General features: G+C 37.8%; 3 protein-coding genes across 3 annotated transcripts; 2 read left to right on the top strand and 1 right to left on the bottom strand.

The window, feature by feature from the left end:
* Positions 1-2,573: 2,573 nt before the first annotated feature.
* On the bottom strand, positions 2,574-11,550 carry LOC144648653 (uncharacterized). The gene is made up of 20 exons (XM_078508158.1): positions 11,317-11,550; positions 10,987-11,211; positions 10,395-10,490; positions 10,146-10,226; positions 9,641-9,724; positions 8,554-8,628; positions 8,206-8,265; positions 7,573-7,632; positions 7,192-7,254; positions 6,855-6,926; positions 6,462-6,737; positions 6,004-6,300; positions 5,728-5,907; positions 4,863-4,910; positions 4,675-4,773; positions 4,220-4,288; positions 3,959-4,041; positions 3,701-3,809; positions 3,312-3,356; positions 2,574-3,017 (listed from the first exon to the last, which is right to left on the bottom strand). Exons 1-20 carry the CDS (start codon positions 11,548-11,550, stop codon positions 2,958-2,960), a joined length of 2,316 nt encoding a protein of 771 aa, XP_078364284.1. The 3' UTR covers positions 2,574-2,957.
* Positions 11,551-14,309: 2,759 nt separating this feature from the next.
* Positions 14,310-17,214, top strand: LOC144648654 (uncharacterized). The gene is made up of 6 exons (XM_078508159.1): positions 14,310-14,723; positions 15,051-15,161; positions 15,403-15,483; positions 15,804-15,875; positions 16,312-16,727; positions 16,911-17,214. The coding sequence occupies exons 1-6, from the start codon at positions 14,310-14,312 to the stop codon at positions 17,212-17,214; spliced, it is 1,398 nt and encodes a 465-aa protein (XP_078364285.1).
* Positions 17,215-17,678: 464 nt separating this feature from the next.
* Positions 17,679-20,966, top strand: LOC144648966 (uncharacterized). The gene is made up of 7 exons (XM_078508416.1): positions 17,679-17,771; positions 17,964-18,093; positions 18,268-18,429; positions 18,815-18,931; positions 19,012-19,062; positions 19,611-20,240; positions 20,575-20,966. The coding sequence occupies exons 1-7, from the start codon at positions 17,758-17,760 to the stop codon at positions 20,740-20,742; spliced, it is 1,272 nt and encodes a 423-aa protein (XP_078364542.1). The 5' UTR covers positions 17,679-17,757; the 3' UTR covers positions 20,743-20,966.
* The last annotated feature ends 1,051 nt before the right edge of the window (positions 20,967-22,017 follow it).

Consider the following 22,017-nt stretch of genomic DNA (forward strand, 5'->3'; position numbering starts at 1 on the left):
CAAAGAATGTCAAGAATGTTTGATGATAGCGCTGTTTCGGGTCAAGGGGTCATTGCAGACTTTGATATTTAATTTTCATTTCATGCACACATGCCATATACACGTTGTAGAATTTACTGCAACAAGAGCAAGTAAAACATTTTCTAGCGAAATTAGAATTGCTCATTCGAATTTCACGTGGCTGGTAATTGATGCATTGCAACTCAAGACAACCAGAGACAACTTAATCGATAACACTAGATTTTAAAACACATAATAATATATTTTAAGCATACCTTTTTCATACGCTGTTTGCTTTGGAGAAGAGCGGCGAGAACTGTTTATGTTGATGGTGTACCATATTAATCGATGGGTTAATGTGTCGTCTTCATAGGTCCACAAAACGCAAAAGTAGATTTCGCGCCATGGCTTGATATTTGGCGGGGAGTTAACTTGCCGCATTTCCCGCGCGTAAACATTATCCTTGGCTGCTGATTTTTTGTGGTTGTTTGGAGATTATCTTCCTTTAATGTTTGCAGTGAGAATACTTGCTTTCATCCTTGTTTCCATTATTCTTTCATTGAAGTAAATTATACTCCCTGCCCCGCCACAGACTGCACTGCATGTTAATTTTGACCAAATGATCTTGCACATCACCTCGTGATCTTTATTTGCACGGTTTCGCAATACACTGCTATTAATTTGTAACAGAATGAAACGTGTACGGGCAAACGAGGAAATTAGATACAGAAAAAGCCAATGAAAACAAATTGGTGTATCGTCACCACCAATCAACGATAGACACATGTTACAAGCAGATTCACGGCATCTTTCATGATTGCAGAACACGTAATCACGTTACTTTTGTTATCGTTTTTAAGCAAAGTTTATTTCTTTGCGACTAGAAAAGAAAAACTGGGTATTATGTATTCAACTGAATCTTTTAAAGAAGAATCATCAGAGACTGGTAGCAATCACCTTTTCGATGAAATAGTGTTTGAGAGCGACAATGAAGAGTCACAACCGCATACCATGTTGCCACTGTTACATTCATCGACACTGCCTAAAGCGTATGACAATGTTGAGGTTGTGTTTGAAAGCGACGAAGAAGATTTCGAAGCAGATAACGTATTGCCTTTTTTGGAAACTGCAACACTTCTCAATGCTGTGTATAATGATGCAGCAGCAGCTACGGTTGTCAGTCCAAAACTTCCGCCTATCACCCTGGAAACTATCATTCCACCAGTGAGCCGCCAAGATATGAAGCGCATCTTCGTGGTAGAAACAATCAAGCAAGGCTCGCACAATTTCATCGAATTAAATGTTGGGTGCGGTTATTCCTCTTGCAAGGTTACTACCATAATTAACACTTCTGACAGTTATGGAATTTACTGGTGTCCTTTTCCAAAATGTAACATGAAGTCTAGGAAGCGATGGCTTTTAAGTGATCATTTGAGGAAAACCCATCACGGTCCATTTTACTGTGGGCAATGTGGCACTTTCTACTGTCACTTGTCTTCATTAGATCGCCATTTACGGCAAAGTGGGCATTTGCGTTTTACTCATTGTTTGAAAAATGAGGAACCTGGCTGTCATACTACTGCAGCGATAAAACGGTTCTCTGCCGATATGTGTAAAGTTTTTTCAACTGCCCCAGGCTACATTATCCTATAGGTTGAACTTAACGAAGTTTCTTTTTATCAAAACTGTTGAACAGGCGAACTAACTATATCAATGATAAGATGTCAAAATTCTCATGCCGCAAATAACGACATTCCGTATATTTTAGTACCTTAGAAATCATCTTGTATTTGACACACTGTTACATTGTTCCTAGTACTTAATTATACTAGACAACTTACACAAGGTACTGATAACATTTTTTTTGGTTAAAAAGTCTAAAAAGTTACTAAATTAAAAAAAAAAAAAACGTTTTTGACGTACAACATGAGATTAGCAAAGACGTACATGAAAAATAAACCACTGATTATGATCGTTATGTCGAAAACGTTTTGGTTTTAAAATTTTAGTAGATTTCTAGCCTTTTTATAAACATCTTATTAAGCAAACATCTTAATAAGCAACGGACATTCTAAGATACCTTGAACCTTATTTTCTTAAATATAAAAATATTGGACATAATTTTATTTGAACTAAATTACTTATTTTCTGATGGTTCTCTTTATGTAACCACACGTAAACATCCTAGCAATTACCATATACATTTAATGATTTTCTAGAAAACAGTTGTCAACATGAAGAGGTCAGCAAATACGTCCGTGAAATGTAACAGATCAAATTAGGAAACACTTTCAAAAATACAATTTAAATGCAATTGCTTTACACAAAAATAAAGACAACTTATTTGTTATTTTTTAATATGCATTGAGCCAATGAGATCATATTATTAGCCGTTTAGTTTCGTCAACTGGAAAATGTAACTGTAATTAGACTTTCCCAAAAAAAAACGTACATGAAAAAACAGTAAGAATAATTGGGTTATAAATATGTGCATTTCCCGTTAACAAAATATTTGAAATAGATATCCTTTAGCTCCCATTATTTCTTGAAATAATAATTTAAATATACGTTAGTGAAATTCATGAAGTATGGTCTGAGTGGGAGCAGGCCTGAAAAGGTTGTTTTTAGAAGTCTGCGTTTCTACTATCTTAAGGAAGCCAAATAGTTCATAAACTCAAGTTTAAATTTCTGCATGGCAATTGGATGAATCGAAGACCAAATGTTTCGGGCTTAGCTCTTCATCAGTCTTCTTTTGTCGAAACTTCAGACAATATGTGGGAACAACACTTAGTTTTCAGATCTACCCCAATTATACGAACTACCACAACACTCCTTAGTTTACAATTTTCAGAACATTGTTTGATTATTTGAATTGTATTGAAAAAGAGTGCCGTGTATAATCATCACTCCATGGATAGGAAGGGTTTTTGTTAAAATTGCCAACACTTCCTGGTCTATCACTCCTTGTACTCCAAAATTTCATGTGCGATTTCGTACCGCAGGTGGTCCACATTTTCCTGGAAAAGGCAAAAAAAATATTTTGTATGCGATTTACTACTGTTATGCACTTAGTGAGAAGTACATACCTCTTATTAATCGCGTTTGAGGGTTTGTATTTTAAAATACGGACCGAGTTTTTTTCTGTCTATTTATAGCGCAAGCGCGAAGCACATGTTCTCAAAAAGCCAATTTGGGTACTATGCTTATTACTAATGCGTTTCGTTTTTCTGGCAATGTATTTCCGTAAAAAAAAAATTAAGAAACCTCAAAATGGGGAAACTTGTGCTAATCCATTCAAATAACTCACTGACCTGAGTAAAGTTTGGCTGTACTCCCTCCGCTAAGCATTTTGCTGTCTGTGAAAAAAATGTTGTAGAGAACCGAATCTGAGAACACTGATATAAAAGATAAAACTTAAAAGTTTCATTTTAGCTACGTGCAAAGGCGGTTACTAGTGAAATACACTATATATAGCTTTTGGGACAGTGAAGAAGTGATTTAATGAAGTTTTTGGGCCATCATTGCTAGCGTTTTGATTGTTTCTTCAATTCAGTCAGGTTTCTATTTTTTTAAAAAAGTGTTTCATCCATATTCTTGAATGCGTTTTGCCATTCCATGTATTGCATTAGCATATAGTCTACTGAAACGCAAAATCTTTTTTCCATATTTTTTTTAAAAAAGATAATAATTATTATCAAACCTCTATCACAAACACTCCACAACTGGTATCGTCGAGTTGTTCCGGTCCTTTCATAACGGTGTCTTCCCAACGATCTAATTGGGAAAATCCCTGAGCAGTCAAAAATTTCCTACAGAAAAAAAAAATGACGATTTTTCTGGAAAACAATATTTGCACTTTACATTCATATTTAGAAAGCAGAAAAACACATAATCCAGAGATTAATTCCGTATATCGATACTGATGTGAGTTCTAGAAATATTAATGCATGAGACAAACCTAATATTTTTGAAAACTGACTGCTTTGGACCGCTCTGCTTACTGTCGTAAAACACAATCGCTTGTTTGATTCTGTCGGCAACCTATAGGAATTAAAAAATTTCAGGCTCTTAGTTCACAGTTAACCCAAAAGTAACTTGAAAAATCTGGCTAGATAAAAGACGGATCATATAATAACTAATGACCATGGATTCTAAGTACGTTGTCGGTTAACAGTCATCTGTATGCACTACCATAGTTTACAGATTAGTTTGCACCTACCGCAAGCACCCAATGAACTCCTTGTATATTGATTGGGAAGAGCAAAATCTGACTTGTGTTTAGACGGTCCTGTTGATCGAATTTGTTGTTAATACTGTTTCGTTAGATTACAGGAATGAGAGGTAAGGTGGGAAATAGTTTTCCATTGTGGCAACTCTATGAGTAATTAGCAAATTTTAACATAACAGATTTGCGGTGCTCTTCTTGGATGAACTGTTGCTGTATTTGTTCATTAGGCAAGCATTTTTAGTTTTCATACAGTTGAGCGAAAGCGAACTACAGTGTAGGCGTAAAAGTGACACGCATCTTTTGGGATTTTTTTCCCGCTTTCACTCAGTAAGAGACCAGATGTGAACTAAACTAACGCTTGATGCACTATTCGTCAGAAGGACGCTGGGCCAAGAGGTAAAACGTGAAAAGATATTAAATGAGGCGTGGCTGAAAGTAACATTTACCTGGTCAAACCATTTATCTAATTTAAGGGTACGGACGTCGCTTTTCAAACTGTTCAGTTTTGCGTAGAAGAAACTGGTGAACGACATCAGCCTTTTTCCCTGAAATGAAATTCGCATAAATAATACACGGTCAAGCTGGATTCCTTGCATGAAATAAGTTTTAACGCAAAAAAAGACTTAATTGTCACCTTTCTGTTGCCCCGTTCCTCAATGATTTTGAAGGAAGCGTCTATTATCTAAGGAAATAATAACGGATTGTCAGTAGTTATGTTTAAGATCCGCAAATTTACTGTAATATATTTACCTCCATTTTTACTTATAAAAGCCCACAGTGTGATAAGTACAATGAAACTGCCTTCTTGTCTGTGCCAGGTGGGGGGGGGGGGGGGGTGGGGGTGGGGTAAGGGTTAGTTTTGTGAAAGAGTGACATAGCGGTGCCAGGCAACTAACCTTAAATTGGCAATGTTCTTTGTTAATCGACATGTTTTGACCTTGACCGTACGCAACTAACACATTAGAAACGTCTATGTTTGGTAATTCATAGATAGCGATTTTTAATGCAGAACAAAAGATTAAACCACGCTAAAGAGAAAGGAAAAAGCGGTAATAACGGCCACCAGTGTGAATTGTACTTATTAAAAGAATCCCGATGATTCCCCAAAAATCAAAATTTTTCTGTTATTGAATGTAAACACGGAAGTATTTTTATTCCACGTCACTGAGATATTTGTCAATTACGTGATAAACTGAGTGAGAAATCCGCCTGAAATTACAAAAAGATTTCGGCCACCTAAAACATGTAAAATCCGCCCATGTTGGCATGCATTAATATCGAATAATTTCCGAGAAACACTTAGTTTTATGTTTTCAGCAGCAACTTGATTCACAAATGATTTTCACCCGGCCTGTGCCTGGCACCACTATGTCTTCAAAGAAAAAAAAAAAAAGTGCAGACTTTCTTCCACGCCCTTGTGAGTTCTGCTAGTTTACTCCCATGTTTATAACGGGGCGTGGTTCCGTGTACATCTTTCCCTTTTGTTCTCTTTATCGTACCTGATCGTTTAGCCATCCATCAATAAATGGCTTGGACATTTCGCGATTTAATAGCAATTTGTCCTCATCTGTCACGGATGGCTGCACTGTCTTCAAATCTTTCAGAGTTATCGTAATATCTCTGATTTTCCTGATTTTTGTAGACAGACACTTGTTGTGAATTTCCCATGCTGATTCAACCTAAAGTTTTGTAAGAACAATGATCAGGAAAAATTAATTCCCATTGTTAGTGCTGTATATGCAGAATTTTAAGGAAATCTATCTGCATGAACTCACCTTTCTTCGCTTTCTATATGTTTTAAGGACCTCCCCATAATGGGCCCTTATGAGAGGAAGATTGTTTACGCGGTAGCCGGTCTTTCCTTGAAGGCTTACTTCAATTTTTCGCCTGAAGATGTCGTTGGCGGTTACCGTTTCGTCCGACCTCTTTTTAAAATCGAAGACCTCGCCAGGTTTTTGTTCGAGGTAGGCGACACGAACATTGTCTCCTTCTACACCCATTACTTTGGCAATGTAGAATTTGACAATGTGGAATATTGCCACCCACTCGTTTACTTCAGGTATGGAATGTTTCTGCAACAATAAAGAAATCACCTTTGGTTTTCAAATTAATTTGGATGCAAATAGAGACGTTGCATTTCACATGATGGTATTGCTGATTGTTTGTCATAAAGACAACCAGGTAAATGTTGAACAGCATATAAAGCATATAATCTTGGTATTGTTGGTATTACCTTCTTAGTTTCAGTCTTTTTGGCATCCTGTATCGGAGGATCCACTACATTTGATTCCCCTGTCGGAAAACCCTCTACATATGAATCCTCTGCCAGAGGATCCATTGCATTTGATTCCCCTGTCGGAAAATCGTCTACATATGAATTCTCTGTCAGAGAATCCTCTGAATGTGGTTCCTCTTTGGAAGAATCTAGGTGCAGTGGATCCTCTTCCACAATTTCTATCTTCTCCTCTCCTATTTCAGGTTCGTCTTTTTCTTCATTTGTTGGAATTGCCTACAGAATGTCGAGAATATGTAAATTTTTAATCGAGAAGAGTTAAATTCATTTTTAAGATGGCAAAAAAAATTTAATTTTTAATTTTTAACGGCAAAATTATGTTGTCATAAGTACCATTCTACGTCGTTTTTTCTTGGGCCCTACTGTAACATTATCAGGGCCGGCTTCCTTAATTTCATTGTTATCCTGTAAGAGCAATTGCAAAAATTGTCAAATAAGTTTTAAGTTTACAAATAACTGCTTCAGGTCATTTATATATTGCAAAAGTATTGTTGCCAACAAACATTGCTCAAAGGATCTATAACGCTCTCCACCGGATAAATCGCTGTGTAGATGTAAACAAAGCCAACTACTCTTTTAACTATGGAATGCTTTTGCGTGTTATACAATGGCATATTGTAGGTCACAAATTACAATTCCTCCTTAATTTTCTGAAATTTGGTGTACTTACTTCGGGCATGTAATCCACTAGTGATGAAACATCCTCTAACAGGAGGTTAAACTTTGGTTTTACCTGTATGGATAAGAAACGAAATGGTGTTTTTTGAGGCTTTCAAGGTTATATGATTGTCAACTGGTTATTTGCAATTTGCCAAACACAAAATCTTGTCTGCTGTCCAGACTTCCTAGCCAGTTTTCCTTTTCGAAAAATAAAGAAAAAATGCTTCCTTCGTGGAAACTGTTTCTTGGCTAGTGGCTACTTATAATTTTCGTGCGTGTTTACTGATAAAAAATTTCTTATTGGACTTGGACAGTATCACGACCTCTTGCTAACATACGTTTAAGCAACAGCTATGTCGTAATAATCAATAGAGGCTATGATATTAATTACTTCGATATTAGTTGCATCCGCCACAATCTGTCCCTCCTTCCTTCTTTGGGTTGTTTTCACCTGTACAAAATAAACAAACCGCAACATCGATACTGACTCAGAGAGACCCTTGAGAGTTACGACCAATTTTGAAACGCGTACAGGTTCGTCCTCGTTCTGACTCGAATCTGAACGGAAGACATGAATTAGACTTCACAAGTTTGTATCGCATAATTTCTGAATGTCTTTAGCTAGGGCTGTAGCCAGGCTTTGATATATACGAGGCAAACGTTGCGAGCGCCGAATGCGCGAGCCGCAGGTGGGGTTATGGGAAATTCTGAAATCGTGAAGCACTGAAACGCTATGAGGTATTTCTATAGAAAGAAATCATGAGGAATTTCTACAGAAAAAACGATCTCATTTATCTGGGAATTATTTTTGGCCTCTTGCAAGTTACGGCCCTGATTTAACAAATGCTAAGTCTGATAGATTGCATCCTGGTAGAGTGTTATTTGTATTTAATTTTCTAACTGATTACTGGTGCCGGGAAGCAAAACGCAAATGAAATTATTCCCTAATTTTGCGAGTATACCATTTGGTTACCTTTTATAATCGTTGCATGTATGTAATTGAATACGCTCTTACCGGACGTACCTTTACTTTTTCTTTGCCCGTGATGCTTCCCTGACCGTGTTTGCTGCTTGCTTCCTTAGCCTTGATGGAACATTACAAGAAGCACAGTAAATATATCACATGTTTGCGCTGCAGTACATTTACTCAGCAGATACAACTGACAAGGAAGCAAACTGGAACACTCGCTATTCTTTGTCTGATCAATCTACATTCATGATTGTACCCTAAACATAACAAATGTTAAAACAATAAAGCAAACTAGAGGCTTTTGCATGGCTACTTTATGCGTTAGTCGTAAGTTATCGGAAAGGAAGATTTTTTTAAAAAAATGGCAGCACCCGTCTTGGGCAACTACAATCGCTTGGTTACCTCATCAAGCGTACAGCTTTCCTCCAATAACGGTTCTTTTAGTGACGCAATGGTTGTTTGGAGTTTTTCAATTCTCTATGACATAAAAAGACAACATTTTCCGAATTATGATTCGTCATCGAAAATTTACACTACCGTAATTATTCGATTTAGCGCCCTCCTTCCAATAAGCGCCCCCTTCCGAATAAGCGCCCCCCTTCGAATGTGTTTTTGTAAATAAGCGCCCCTATTCCAATAAGCGCCCCCATTCTAATTAGCTCCCCCATTCTTATAAGCACCCCTATTCTAATAAGCGCCCCTATTGCAGATAACTGCCCCTACTGAAGTCATTGACGTCAACTAGATAAGCTCCTGACCGTTCACCATACAGTTCATGTATATATATTTCTACTAAAATGAACAACTATTTTAAAAGTAACAAAACTTTTAACAATTTCTTACTGTTACAGTTCCTTTTATTGTTAGATACATTTGGTTGTTTCTCAAAAAATTGAATAAGCGCCCTGTCCCGAATAAGCGCCCTGTCTCGAATAAGCGCCATCCCTTGAGGTACCAAAAGGAAATAAGCGCCCCGGGCGCTAAATAACTTAGTTGTGATTAGAAAATTTCGTGTATTAAATAGATTAAATAGTTCGCAAGTTATTTAACTTCACTGAGCCTTTAAACAGTTGCTGTGGTAAAAAGAGAAACTGGGAGTCTTTCGATATGGTCAATAAGTCATTTGCAGAACATGATTACGCGCTTGGTTAACACCTAGCTTTGGGTCGCTTGGTAGCAAACCATCCACGTGTGACGTCAGATAACAGCAGTTTGAGTGAGAGCGAGCGTGGCCATTCAAACGTTTTACAAGTTTTCTAGACCAGCCACTCCGAAAAATCTCCAACAACGTATCAATCATAAACATCATCGGGGCCCAACTGAAGTGAGCGTTCGTTTGATTGTGATATCGATGCAACTTGGTTCGAAAGTGAGGGGAGTCAAAGTAAAAAAAAAAACGTAACTAAAGCATTGGAGTAAGGAAACGAAATGCATAACAACCCTCTTTGGGAGTACAGTGGTTCGACGTAGAAAAAGGTCTGTCCGTTACCTTGTCATAAAATTCTCGTAGGTCTTTCTCTCTGGAACGAAGCTCCTCCACAAAGTCTTGAATGCCTCGATTCTCCTGCAATAACTTAGACAAAAGGCAACACGGAATTAGCAACTGTTCTTTAGTACAAAATTGTATTTTGGTTTAAATCACTTTCGCTGCTGGGGTCGTAAAACTCAACCTTCTCAATATTTCAATATCGATTACATAATTGAGAAAAAACAAAGGTGTTACAGATATAACTGTTAGCAAAAAATTAAAATTTAAACACATCTAAAAAGTACTGAGTGAATTTATACTGCTTTTATGTTGTTGGAAGGTTCTTTACAATCAGGCGCGCATTGGTCTGATGCACAATTTAAGGGCCACCTACAATTCTTTGATTCCTTTAAATTTGAAACCAAATCAAGGTCCTTTACATTTATCAATAAAGATAAAGAAATTGCTTTACTGCCTCCGAGTTGCCCAATTTTACAGTTAGAGCTGCATGATAAAACTCACTTACAGTTTGAATTCTTGTTCGAAGTCCAGCACTTGTTCTTTTTTCGTCTTCCAACTGCCCTTTGAGCTCGTTGATTTCCGTTCGCTGATTTGAAATCGAGTAAGAAATTATTTCACTTAATTTTACCTGGCCAGAACTGGTAAGGACAATTCCGGGACATCAAACATGAATATTATAAATAATAATAACTTAATTCTTCATAATTTTATTCAAATGATAATAATGCAATGTACAGTAGATTTTGTCACATACCAATACTGCTACATCCTCTTCTTGGAGGTCAGCTTCATCTTGAGATGATTCGAGCGCTTCCTCAAGTTGTTCATTCTGATCTTTCTTCGCCTTGCCCTTAAAAGCAAACAGAAGCGCATGTCAGCAATGACTGATAGCCCCGCTCCATAAAACCGTAACATATGTACACTCTTTTTTATATAAGAACGTCTAATTTTCGGGCAGACTCTGAGCGTCTCTTTTTTTTCGATTTGAGGATGAAAATGTTTTTAAGACATTCTTAAGTTACCTTATTTTGGTCTACGAACGGAGATTTTCTACACATTGTATCATGCAAGAAGCAAAAAAAACATTGTTAAAGTATTTCCTAGTTTTCAGCATTGAGTAGCTGTGCCGTTAAACCACAGTTTTGCATTTATTTATACTGCTCATTTTGATAAATTAAAACAAATGGGCAAATTAAAATTTGGGTAAGTCTCAACCTCAACATTCTTATAAAAAAATGGTTCTTGTAAAAAAAAAATAGTGTTTATGAAGCTATTTTAACAGAGGTTTAGCATGGTTTCTGTTGGACAACAACTGTGAAATGAATAAAATGAGAAAAATAGCTCACCGTCTTTGCCGTGTTAAGTTCTGTCAACTTCTTTTCGCCTCCTTCAATCACTTTTTGTAGAAGGTCATAAGCTTCCTCTTCAGGACACGACTGTTTCAGGAACTTAAATGTGTAGCTCGAGATTTTATGGCTTCTGCAATACTTAGCAGGATTGTTTGCTATTTGTGTCACCAAGGCAAAACATCGCCGACTAAGCCTAGCTATTTGCTGAATCTTCTTTAAGTCCTAAGTTAAAGTCAAAATTACACTGTAATTTCATGCAGAAATAAACAAATTAATCAATCAAGACAAAAACTAATATTAAAAGGCAGAGGCGGTTTTAAAACTCACTTTTGGACCCAAGTGTCTCTCTATAAAAGCTGCCAAACGCTTGTCCAGATCTCTGTTTACACCACGTCGAGGTAAATCGTACCTTTCAGGTGTCAGTGATAGGAAGCGGTACATCGTTTCTCGTAGAATATTTACCGTCGGCCAAAAATCTGGTGGTTGATATGGTGTGCTTTCGGCAACTACTCTTCCAGCGGTACTGGTTGATGGAGCGATTGGAATAAAAAACTTGTTCATTTTTCGTTTTTCGCTGCTGTTCTGTCACACAGAAATACTGATCACCCTTCGTAATATTTAATCGATTGAAATGGAGGTAAAGTTATCTTATCTATTACGAAATTAAATCAGGAAATGCGACGTTTATCCTTCAAAGGTTGGGTAACTTGAAAGACTCCACTCGAGCCATGGATAGAATTTGGTAGAATGAACCGAAAGAGACTTTTCTGACCATAAACCCGGGTGCGGGAAATTGTTTTACCTTTATTTTTCTTCTTACAACAATCTGAATTTTCGTGTTTCTTTTCAATAAAATTTGAAAATGTGACATGGTAGCATTGGGCAACAACATATTCATCCAAACGTATGACGTGAAAGGTTGACTGCGTTACACAACCTAGTATGTATTTCATGCAATTTGTCTCGCCCTTTACGATTCACATCAATAGTCCGTGAAGTATTTTCTATTATTAGACGATTTGATTGCTTTGATTGCTTTTATTTTTATATTGCAAATGTGAAATAGTAACCCTCGTCTATTTCCCAATGCCATGACGAGTTCTACTTATGCCGAACATTAGTGATACTGCACTTGGTATGAAAGACAAAGGAATTGTTTCTCTTTGCCTTTTGTCTTAAGTTTCAGTTTCTGTTCTTTTCGAATAAATGATTAACTGGAAAGCTTCCAAAGAAGCTTCGTGCAAATATATCGCAATTTCTTTATTTCAAGATATTTTTGTTACCTTAAGAATAATCTGCCCACAGAAATGGAATTACGTTTACTAAGGGATGCTGGAAAGACACAGCTCATTGAACCAAATTAGCAAACATTCTGTAATGAAGCCCACTGAGCAAATAGTCCAGGCGTGCTGGTGACTGACTCGTGCTCGTTCATATTACCCAACAGTATGTCACGCACACACAAGACACCCACGTACGGGTTGTAAGTATTGCGGTTTCTTAGCAATCGCTCCGCAATCGCTTTCTTTAAAGAAACTCCAATAAATTTAATGCTTGATAGCATACGCCATGACTGAGTCGTTACCAATGAGAAAAATACCGCAAGCACCTTTGCAGTCCAAAATAATTCTCTCGCGCGTGCACCGTATTCATTTTGTTGAGCCTGATCCAGATGTAATGAAGCTTCGAGCTGATATTTCTCAATTTAATCAGCGGGGAATGAAATGCTCGTTGTTAAACAAATCATCTTTTGGTTAAGGTTGGTATAGTCTTTTTTTATTCGTGGTCAGATCGTTTAAAGATCAGCCAAAAGATCAACATTGTCGATTGTGAACGATGCATATTTATAAACTTACTAGTGTTGCGCAAATTCACATTAAACAGTCCGAATTACGGAATCATGTTTTTTTTGATTTTGTCCCAATCACTTGCTTTTATATATTGTAGGGATCTATTATTCCGGATGATTAGTGTGTTCACTTTCTTTTACTTGTACTGGTGAAATTTCACGTTGTACGAAAATTCACTCGATGTTTCAATCATGCTTTTTTGATATACTAGTAACGTACACCAATTGCAATTGTTAAAGATTAACTGGAAAGCTTTAAACAACGCTTCTCGAAAATATATCAAAATTTGTATCACGGAAAACACTTTGATTACCCTTATAGTGTTCTTCCCCAAAAAACAGTTTTACGTTTGTTTAGTGCTTAAGGAAGTGGACAGTCAAAACCGATTGCAACAATAACGAAAGCGTGCTGTACTGAGCAGAAACTGTGCTCATTTCGAGACAGGCTGACTTAGAAGAAATGCCACACACACGTATAGGTGTCACACAGGAACCGAACCGAGAATCCGTAAAAGTGTGCGAAGCTTTGACCAGATTACTGTAAAAGCAATTCGTAAAACACAGACAAGTTGTCTTTTGTTCTGTTGCAAAACATGTTATGACAACATACCGGTACAGTTGCTTTTGAAAATCATAAACACAGTGCAAACGCACCCCTCTGCGTATAAAACCTGGCAGCGAGAACTGCCGCTAAAATTCTTACGCTAAAATTCTTACAGGATAGTCCTAAAGTCTACATTAGATTACCAGATAACCTCGCAATGAAAATCACACTGTTTTTTCGTACCGATCACTTATACCAGTATTCTGTCGAGCTATTTTATTTAACAATACGCGTGTTTATGCGCCTGTTGCAGTTACAGATTAACTGCAAAGCTTGCCGTAAGCTTCCTGAAGATATTTCGCAATTTCTAGCGCCGAAGGCAGTTTTGTTACCTTTGGAATAATCTTTCCAAGAAATGGAATTTTCGGCCAGGTTTGCAAACGCGATCATGCCTACGGGAGTTAAACGAAAAAACTATGGGCACGTTAATATACGTGTCTCTGTCTATGGCCTTGTGTTTAATTGCGTATTGTATTTCTTTGCCTAACGCCCCGAGACGACTAATAGCGGTCCGTTCAAAGCGATATAGGTTATTTCACACTTGACCTTTGCGTTACTCAATAACTTCCGGAAAATTGTGATTGGACGAGTCAAGATCTTATTTACTGTTGTAGCCCCAAGTATTTAGACACGCGTCACACGATTTTGGCGGGAACGTCACGAAATACAGATAAGCACAAACAACACTCTGGGAAAACAATAGTTATTATCTAGCTAGGGTACCATTGGCGGAATCAGGAACTAATGTACTTCACTTTCCATTAACACAAAGAGGATACGAAATGGCGGGAAAGTCAACTTTATACGACCCTTTGTAAGTGACAGCATGGTCACTTTGTAGCAGACATCGACGCTCTCGCTTCGAACATGGCGATCAACAAACTCTGGAAGATAGATATACTCTTGGGCTGTTTTGTATTGTTGATTGTACTTATAGCACTTCGCTTCACTTCAAAACTGGCAATCGATAACCCGCCAGAAAACAATTCTTACAATAGAAGTGAGGAGACCCGACAAACCTTTTCCGGAGACGATCTTCGCACACGTAGTGAACACGGTAAACAAGATGGTCCAGGAGGCGACGATTTCCGCCCGAGATTTCCATTTTTTTACTGGGAAACCTGGGATTTTCCTGTGCTTACAACACTGGACATTCTGGGAGAGGAACTGCGAGCTATTGCTCGTCAAGCTGCCAAATCGCCATCGATTGCAAGTAAACAAGACCTGGAGGAAAACGATATCGTTCTTTCGTCTGCAGCCGGGACAGTTGTAGGCGACCAGGTACATAGTTAAATTTCAATTTTTCTACAGTAGTAGTAGTAGTGGTAGTGGTAGTGGTAGTGGTAGTAGAAAGTAGTAAACTTTATTTAAGTGTCAATCGTTCTAGCGTTTTACACACTAATTGGTGACACTAATTACAAACTAAGATAAACATTAAAATTTTGAGAAAATTGAAACCCTTATTCTAAATAAAACTCTAGTTAAAAACATGTTTAAAAAACATACACTTATTCTAAATAAAACTCTAGTTACAAACGTACTTAAAAAAACATACACTAATTACATAATTACGATCACTTTCTAAATTAACTATTGCATAAATAACAGTTCTTGCATCTCCCGTCTTCAATAAAGTGCGTTGAACACGATTTGACTTTGTTGTTCTGGTTACAGCCACAAGTGTTACGACTACGTGGAGGAGCAAGAGGTAGCAAGAACGTAAGTTATTTTTATCACCTGCTCCCTTTGTAGTACATTTGTCTTCTTGTACCCAAAATTAAAAGTTTCCCTCGTAAAAACCTTTTACATTTCTACAAGTCTTCACTAACATTTCTGGGGACATCCGTGAAAAGCAATTCAATCATTGTATAACATTTCATAGCAACGATAGACTGCGATAAAGAAAGAGGAAAAGATGCTCCTGAGGAGCATGGTTACTAACGATCTTTTTTCTTACCAGAGTGAAACGTCTGACGTAAAATGTGGTTGCGGTGGGGCATGCAATCATGGCATTGATGATGATTATGATGTAGAAATTGAGGTCAGTCAGTGTATTGTAATCATTTAGTACAATTTAAACAGTTACGATGTTTAAGGTGTATATTCATGACCTGATGGGGTTGAAATGACACAACAACAATAAATTATTGAACGTATGTGATACAAAGGGTCTCTATACAAAAGACAGCTCCGTGGTTTGGTCTATTGACCCTTTCTAAGAATGCTTATCATAACCTTACATTGACTTAAAAATTAAAGTTAGAAATAACGCGTGCGTAGCATTGCAGAAAAAAAAAAAAGGAAAAAGCCTGATGATTGTCTTTTGAATTATCTAAATGTGCCTGTTTTTCGTTTTTTCAGGAAGATTGGAGAGATGATATAAAGGAACCTGCTTGCTTTGGATTGGATGGAAGTTTCGATGAAGATCGAAGGGTGAGTCTTTTCATAGTCACTTTAAGGGTGCTCTATTTCATTGATACTCAAATAATATTTGATCTATTTCTCCCTTCATATATTCTTAATTATACACTAAAATATGCAGGCCGCTTCGCGGCATTGGTTCAATTGGAATTAATCTTACTGACTGACAACAATCAAGTTGGCAGACAACAGTTACTTTTGGGTCAAGCATGTCTTGGGCTTCCCGGGGGCACACTTTGAGGAGGCTTCGCCGGTGGTCAGAAGCTAATAGCCAGATTAGGACACCACAACGCACTATCAAAGTTTCACCGATTTAACGAGATGCACAAGAATGCAGTCCATTTCGAATGTAGTGTCAGACTGAACGTTCTCCTTCTTAACATATTCAACATATCATGCTATGTCAAACTAAGGCTAAAAGATTTTTATGCTTCTTGTTTTTTCTCAGGATATAGTGAATGATTTTCCTTCTCCTGAATGCGATGTAGACAACACGATGGGCAAAGCAAAGCAAACAGAAAAGCACCCTGTTGCGAAGAAGCAACCTGAAATAGCCAAGAGGCACAAGACAAAAGAAAATATGAAGAAAAGCAAAGTCAATTACGCCAAAGTGGAAAAAGAAGTGAAATTGGGTAACTGCTGCCACAAAAAATGTATACGAAGAAAACTTTCAATATCAGACGTTTATGAAACAAGACAAATGTTCTTCGACAAGTCACAGGAACAGCAAAGAGCCTATCTAATTAACTTCTTTCAGATTAGTCAGAGATCGAAAAACGGAAGAACGGTGTACGCCCACTATGTAAACGGCAAAGAAGTATGTCAGAAGGCCTGGATATTTAGCCATGGAATGGCATATGGGAGGTACGCTATATTTTTTTCTTTAGAATACAAACGTAACATAAGGAGGAGACAGGCTAGCAGGCTTACTTGCGCTAATGATAACTAACATTAATTTTTCTAACGTAGCTCTGTCCTCAGGGATAACTTTCCTTTTAACATCATTTTATATATACTATGGTTGCTTGCTATGTTGTGTTTTAACAGATACCATAATTGGAAGCGCGAGGTTGAGAAAAAAGGCACAACACAAAGCTATCACTGTCGCGAAGGAATGGTCTACAAATCCAAACGCACACTGGAAGCGGAACTTTGGTTTGACGAATTCGTGTCTACTTTTGCCAACATAATGCCTGACGTCAATAGGAGGGAACTACCTTCGTGTATGACTATTTGCCAAATTCACAAAATGTATCGTGAGGCAATTAAACGTGCACCCTTAAGCTTAGCGCAGTTCAGACGAATGTGGAAACAGAACTTCAAGGATGTAATTATACCTAAGGTAAGATGATGTAATGATAAAATAGAAATTGATTTTTTTAGTCGACGTTGTCGTCAGCGTCGCTGCATGTAAAGGTCCCTAATAGGAAGCCCAGGCAAGCTAAGCCGAGAACGGCCACGAGAACGTCGCCAAAGAAAACGTTTAATGAGCTTGAAATCTTGAAATCCTAGCCGTTCTCATTGAGACAACTACGTGAAATGACCCAATTCTGCGTATTTTGGAGAACGTGCGCCACGGCGGCTTTTTTACTTTTTCGATATGGGGTTGAACGCTCTCCCAAAATATCCAGCTGCAACTAGTCCGTGAACCAAAAGATACGCTAAATATGTCTAGATAAATCCTCTGCTTCGCCTTTATCATCGCTTGAGCTCCTTATAATTTGACTGTCGCGACGTAATGAAAACGCTAGATTGCAAAAAAAGTTGTTATCTTTATTTCTTGCAGACAAACAGATTTTCTAAGTGTGGTGTTTGCTTGTTGATAACTGAACACATTCGCGGTACTGGAAATAAAAAGGCGAGATTAACATGGACAGAAAGAAAACAATGGCACATGAATCAACAGGCGTAAGTGTTACATAAAAAGAGTTTTCTGGCGAACAGGGTACCTGAAGAGATCTATTGAGCATAGGCTTGAGTTTTACTACCTCCAGATACTTTAATTAACCTATAGTAACCAAACATTAACAACCAAGTGGACGATGGCTTAGATATAGTCCTTTACAAGAGTTATTCATTATAATATATGTCTTTATACAGAAATGAAAGGAAGAAGTATTATAAACATCAGAAGAAAGCCGAGAAGGATCCAGGAAAATATATGTCCATAATCATTGACGGAATGGATCAAGCGAAGACCTATTTGCCACACTGGATACAAAGTTCAAAGGTTTTTTTTAATACTAATAAATTTCGTTTTTGTTATAATAACATATATTTTGAGTCTAAGACTGGTTAAAAAACAGAACACTTCTATTGTACAGCCTTGGTACAGGGTTATTTGCACGTCCTCTGCATCTCACAATTTTATGTAACTTCGACTGCTTTGTTATTAATTATGCAGTTGGAGGGTGACAATGCTCATTTCTTAAAGACACACGTGACTGGCACCTTGTCCCATGGGCACGGTTTAGCACTTTGTTTCCTTGACCTGATGCGGTGGCCACAAGATGCAAATCCTACAACAAACGCGTTGATATCCACATTTCGGCATGTTATTAAAAAGGTAAACAGTTTTACACATTAAAGAAAATCGCTGTTTCTTATAAACTACGTTGACCTATTTCTTATATTTATTTGTCCACGCAATTAACACTTATAAATAAAATTATTATTATTATTAATGATGGAGCTTGTTGCAGCTAAGTTACCCTACTTTTCCATGCACCTATTTTAGCAGTTAAATTGCAATTTATTAAATTGCATAGAATGAAGCCTGAAGAGATATCAGAGCTTCAAGCGGAGCGGACAGAAGTTTATGTTGAAACACTCGTAGTCAACGTCATTCAAAATGATCGCAGTTTATCTATGAGACTTCTAATGACTTCAGTTTTGCATAGCTCTATTGCCATGTGTTGCTAAACATTTTTTTTTAAATAATCATTTTATAGCGGGGAAGCTTGCCTCCAGTGTTGTACCTACAGCTCGATAACTGTTACCGTGACTGCAAAAATATTCATATTCTTGGGTTCTGCGCCCTTCTGGTAAAGGCTGGAGTGTTTCGAAAGGTGAATAAAAGTACTTTTTCATCTTATATTGGTGACGAGATGAAATGACACTCAAAATCGTCTTATATCTATATTTATAGGTTCGGCTGTCATATTTGGTAGTGGGGCACACTCATGAGGACATCGATCAGGTACCATTGAACAGAACTGCAAATACACTCCAACCCCGGCCTACAAAACGGCCAGTACCGAAACGTTCATCAAAACACCATTGTAAAAAAAATTCTTTGTGGCGGCCTCGCATAAGGCGGCCGCGGCCACCTTTCTGCCGTCCCAATTATGCGGCAAACGCGAGCTAACTTTTCATTTTGATGCCTTCTAATCGAATTCTTAAATAAATCTCTACGGAAAATAGGGGGAAAATCAAACTTTTACGACAAACAGGCTGATTACCGCGTACAAACGCCAAACGCGGCAGACGGAAGAAGTGGAATTTTTGCCGTTCGCGGAAAAAAAACAAACGTAATGCTTGATCTTTCTATTGCCTCAATTTAGCGGCCAACAAGAAGGTAACAACAAGCTCGAGAAAACAAGTATCTAAAATGTAAGGGGGCGACTGATAAAATCATTAAATATGACGTGAAGTTTCTGAAAGCAAGTAGTCGATTAAATTTTTTTTTTCTTTTGTTTTACACGGAAACACTGACATATAAATGAAATGTTGTTTTCTGTCCTGCAGATGTTCAGCAGAATTGCCGAAGCCCTAAGAAAGGTAGATGCTGTCACCATAGACCAGCTTAGGAAAGTCATTCACACTTCCTATACGCCATCTCCGGATGTTTTTTATCGGGAAAACATTTACGACATAAAGTCATGGTTGCGACCATATACAGCAACATTTAAACACCACAGCAACCCGCACGCTTTTCGTTTCAACCTGAATGAAGATGGCGAAGTGGAGATGTCGTATAGGAATTGGGCAAAGGCCGAAAAGAAGGAATGGCTTCCGAAAGAAGGTCCTTTCATCATTCTTCGCGAACTTCCACCTGGTACCCCGTCCATCCTAAAACCAGATAACGTAAAGTGCCCCACGGAGGAAGCGATGGAAAATAGTGTACGTCAAGTTCAAAAGCGTATGACTCCACAGGACCTAGCTTGGTGGAAAGAGTTCATCACCGGTGAAAAACAACGAAGAGAACAGTGGCAAGCAATGAAACCAGAAGATTATAAGGAAGCAGGAAGGAATTTCGACTTGTTGAAAATGAAATACGTAAGCCCCCCTTCCGGAGATGAGGAAGCAGATGAAGCACATAAAAAGAGGGAGAAGGACCTACAAGACCTGATGCAAAAGAAAAACAGCTTCCCACCGGTAAGGAAAGATGTACTGCCGATATTGAACTTTGAATTACCGTACATCCAATTCACAAATTTCTTTCGTCTTGTAAGGCTCACACCTAATAAAATCACGCTGGCAACGACACCCCCTCCCCCCCCCCCCCCACACACACACACACACCTCCCTGCACATCGGTAGAAAAACGTGAAAGATGAATTCTTCATTAGCAACCACACCTGACTGACCTAACTCAGTTGTTAAGTTATACCCAGGATAGATAAACAGATGAACCAAGTTATATGCTTTTGTGTAACTCCTTTCAGTTTTTGTAAAAAGTCTCATAAGGTAAATGAATTGTGATGCACAGGTGCAGATGACAAAGAAAGCGGTTGGCGGCAAGGACAAGGACCGAGGAACAAAGAGGAAACGTGCAGAAAAAACGTGTGAGAAGAAAACAAAAGGAAAAGGAGAAAACATTGAGAAAAAACGTGTGAAAAGAAAACAAAAGGAAAAGGCACCAAAAAATAAACAGTAAATTGTAATAAAGTAAAAAAAAAATGCAATCATTTAACAAGACGAAAATACCTATATTTGACTTATAAAATACCACGTTAAGAGCACTGACAGCACCAGAGGCTCTTTTCTTTTCGCGACGATTTGAAGGGGAAGGAGGGGGTGGGCTTCATGTAAAGGGGCAAAAATAATGCCGCACAAAGCAATACATCTGACACCTAGTGAGGTCGAGGAATATGAAAAAAATATTAGGATACATCAATTATTATACTAACTACTATATTCTTTGACTGTTAAACAAGTCTTCGAATATTTGTAGGCATTAACATTCAAAATCGCGAAGTTAGACCAGCAACATTTACACCTTTCAAACGGTTTTCCTGTTACTTTTTCAAGTACCGCGAAAGATGTACAAACCATTTTCACGATATCCTAGTTGCGATACGACAATCTCAAATATGGGGTAATTAAGAATACATTATCATAAAATAATCCCTCATGAAAAAAAGCAGGTGCGGCGAATATCCTCGCCTTCGCGTACTGCAATGTCATGAACAGTGAGACATTTCAATGTAATATGTATCGATCGTTGATTGGTGGTGACGATACACCAATTTGTTTTCATTGGCTTTTTCTGTATCTAATTTCCTCGTTTGCCCGTACACGTTTCATTCTGTTACAAATTAATAGCAGTGTATTGCGAAACCGTGCAAATAAAGATCACGAGGTGATGTGCAAGATCATTTGGTCAAAATTAACATGCAGTGCAGTCTGTGGCGGGGCAGGGAGTATTATTTACTTCAATGAAAGAATAATGGAAACAAGGATGAAAGCAAGTATTCTCACTGCAAACATTAAAGGAAGATAATCTCCAAACAACCACAAAAAATCAGCAGCCAAGGATAATGTTTACGCGCGGGAAATGCGGCAAGTTAACTCCCCGCCAAATATCAAGCCATGGCGCGAAATCTACTTTTGCGTTTTGTGGACCTATGAAGACGACACATTAACCCATCGATTAATATGGTACACCATCAACATAAACAGTTCTCGCCGCTCTCCTCCAAAGCAAACAACGTATGAAAAAGGTATGCTTAAAATATATTATTATGTGTTTTAAAATCTAGTGTTATCGATTATGTTGTCTCTGGTTGTCTTGAGTTGCAATGCATCAATTACCAGCCACGTGAAATTCGAATGAGCAATGCTAATTTCGCTAGAAAATGTTTTACTTGCTCTTGTTGCAGTAAATTCTACAACGTGTATATGGCATGTGTGCATGAAATGAAAATTAAAT

Source organism: Oculina patagonica, chromosome 4 (genome assembly GCF_052425735.1).
Source record: "Oculina patagonica isolate OP01 chromosome 4, crgOcupat, whole genome shotgun sequence".
Classification (NCBI taxonomy): Eukaryota; Metazoa; Cnidaria; class Anthozoa; order Scleractinia; family Oculinidae; genus Oculina; species Oculina patagonica.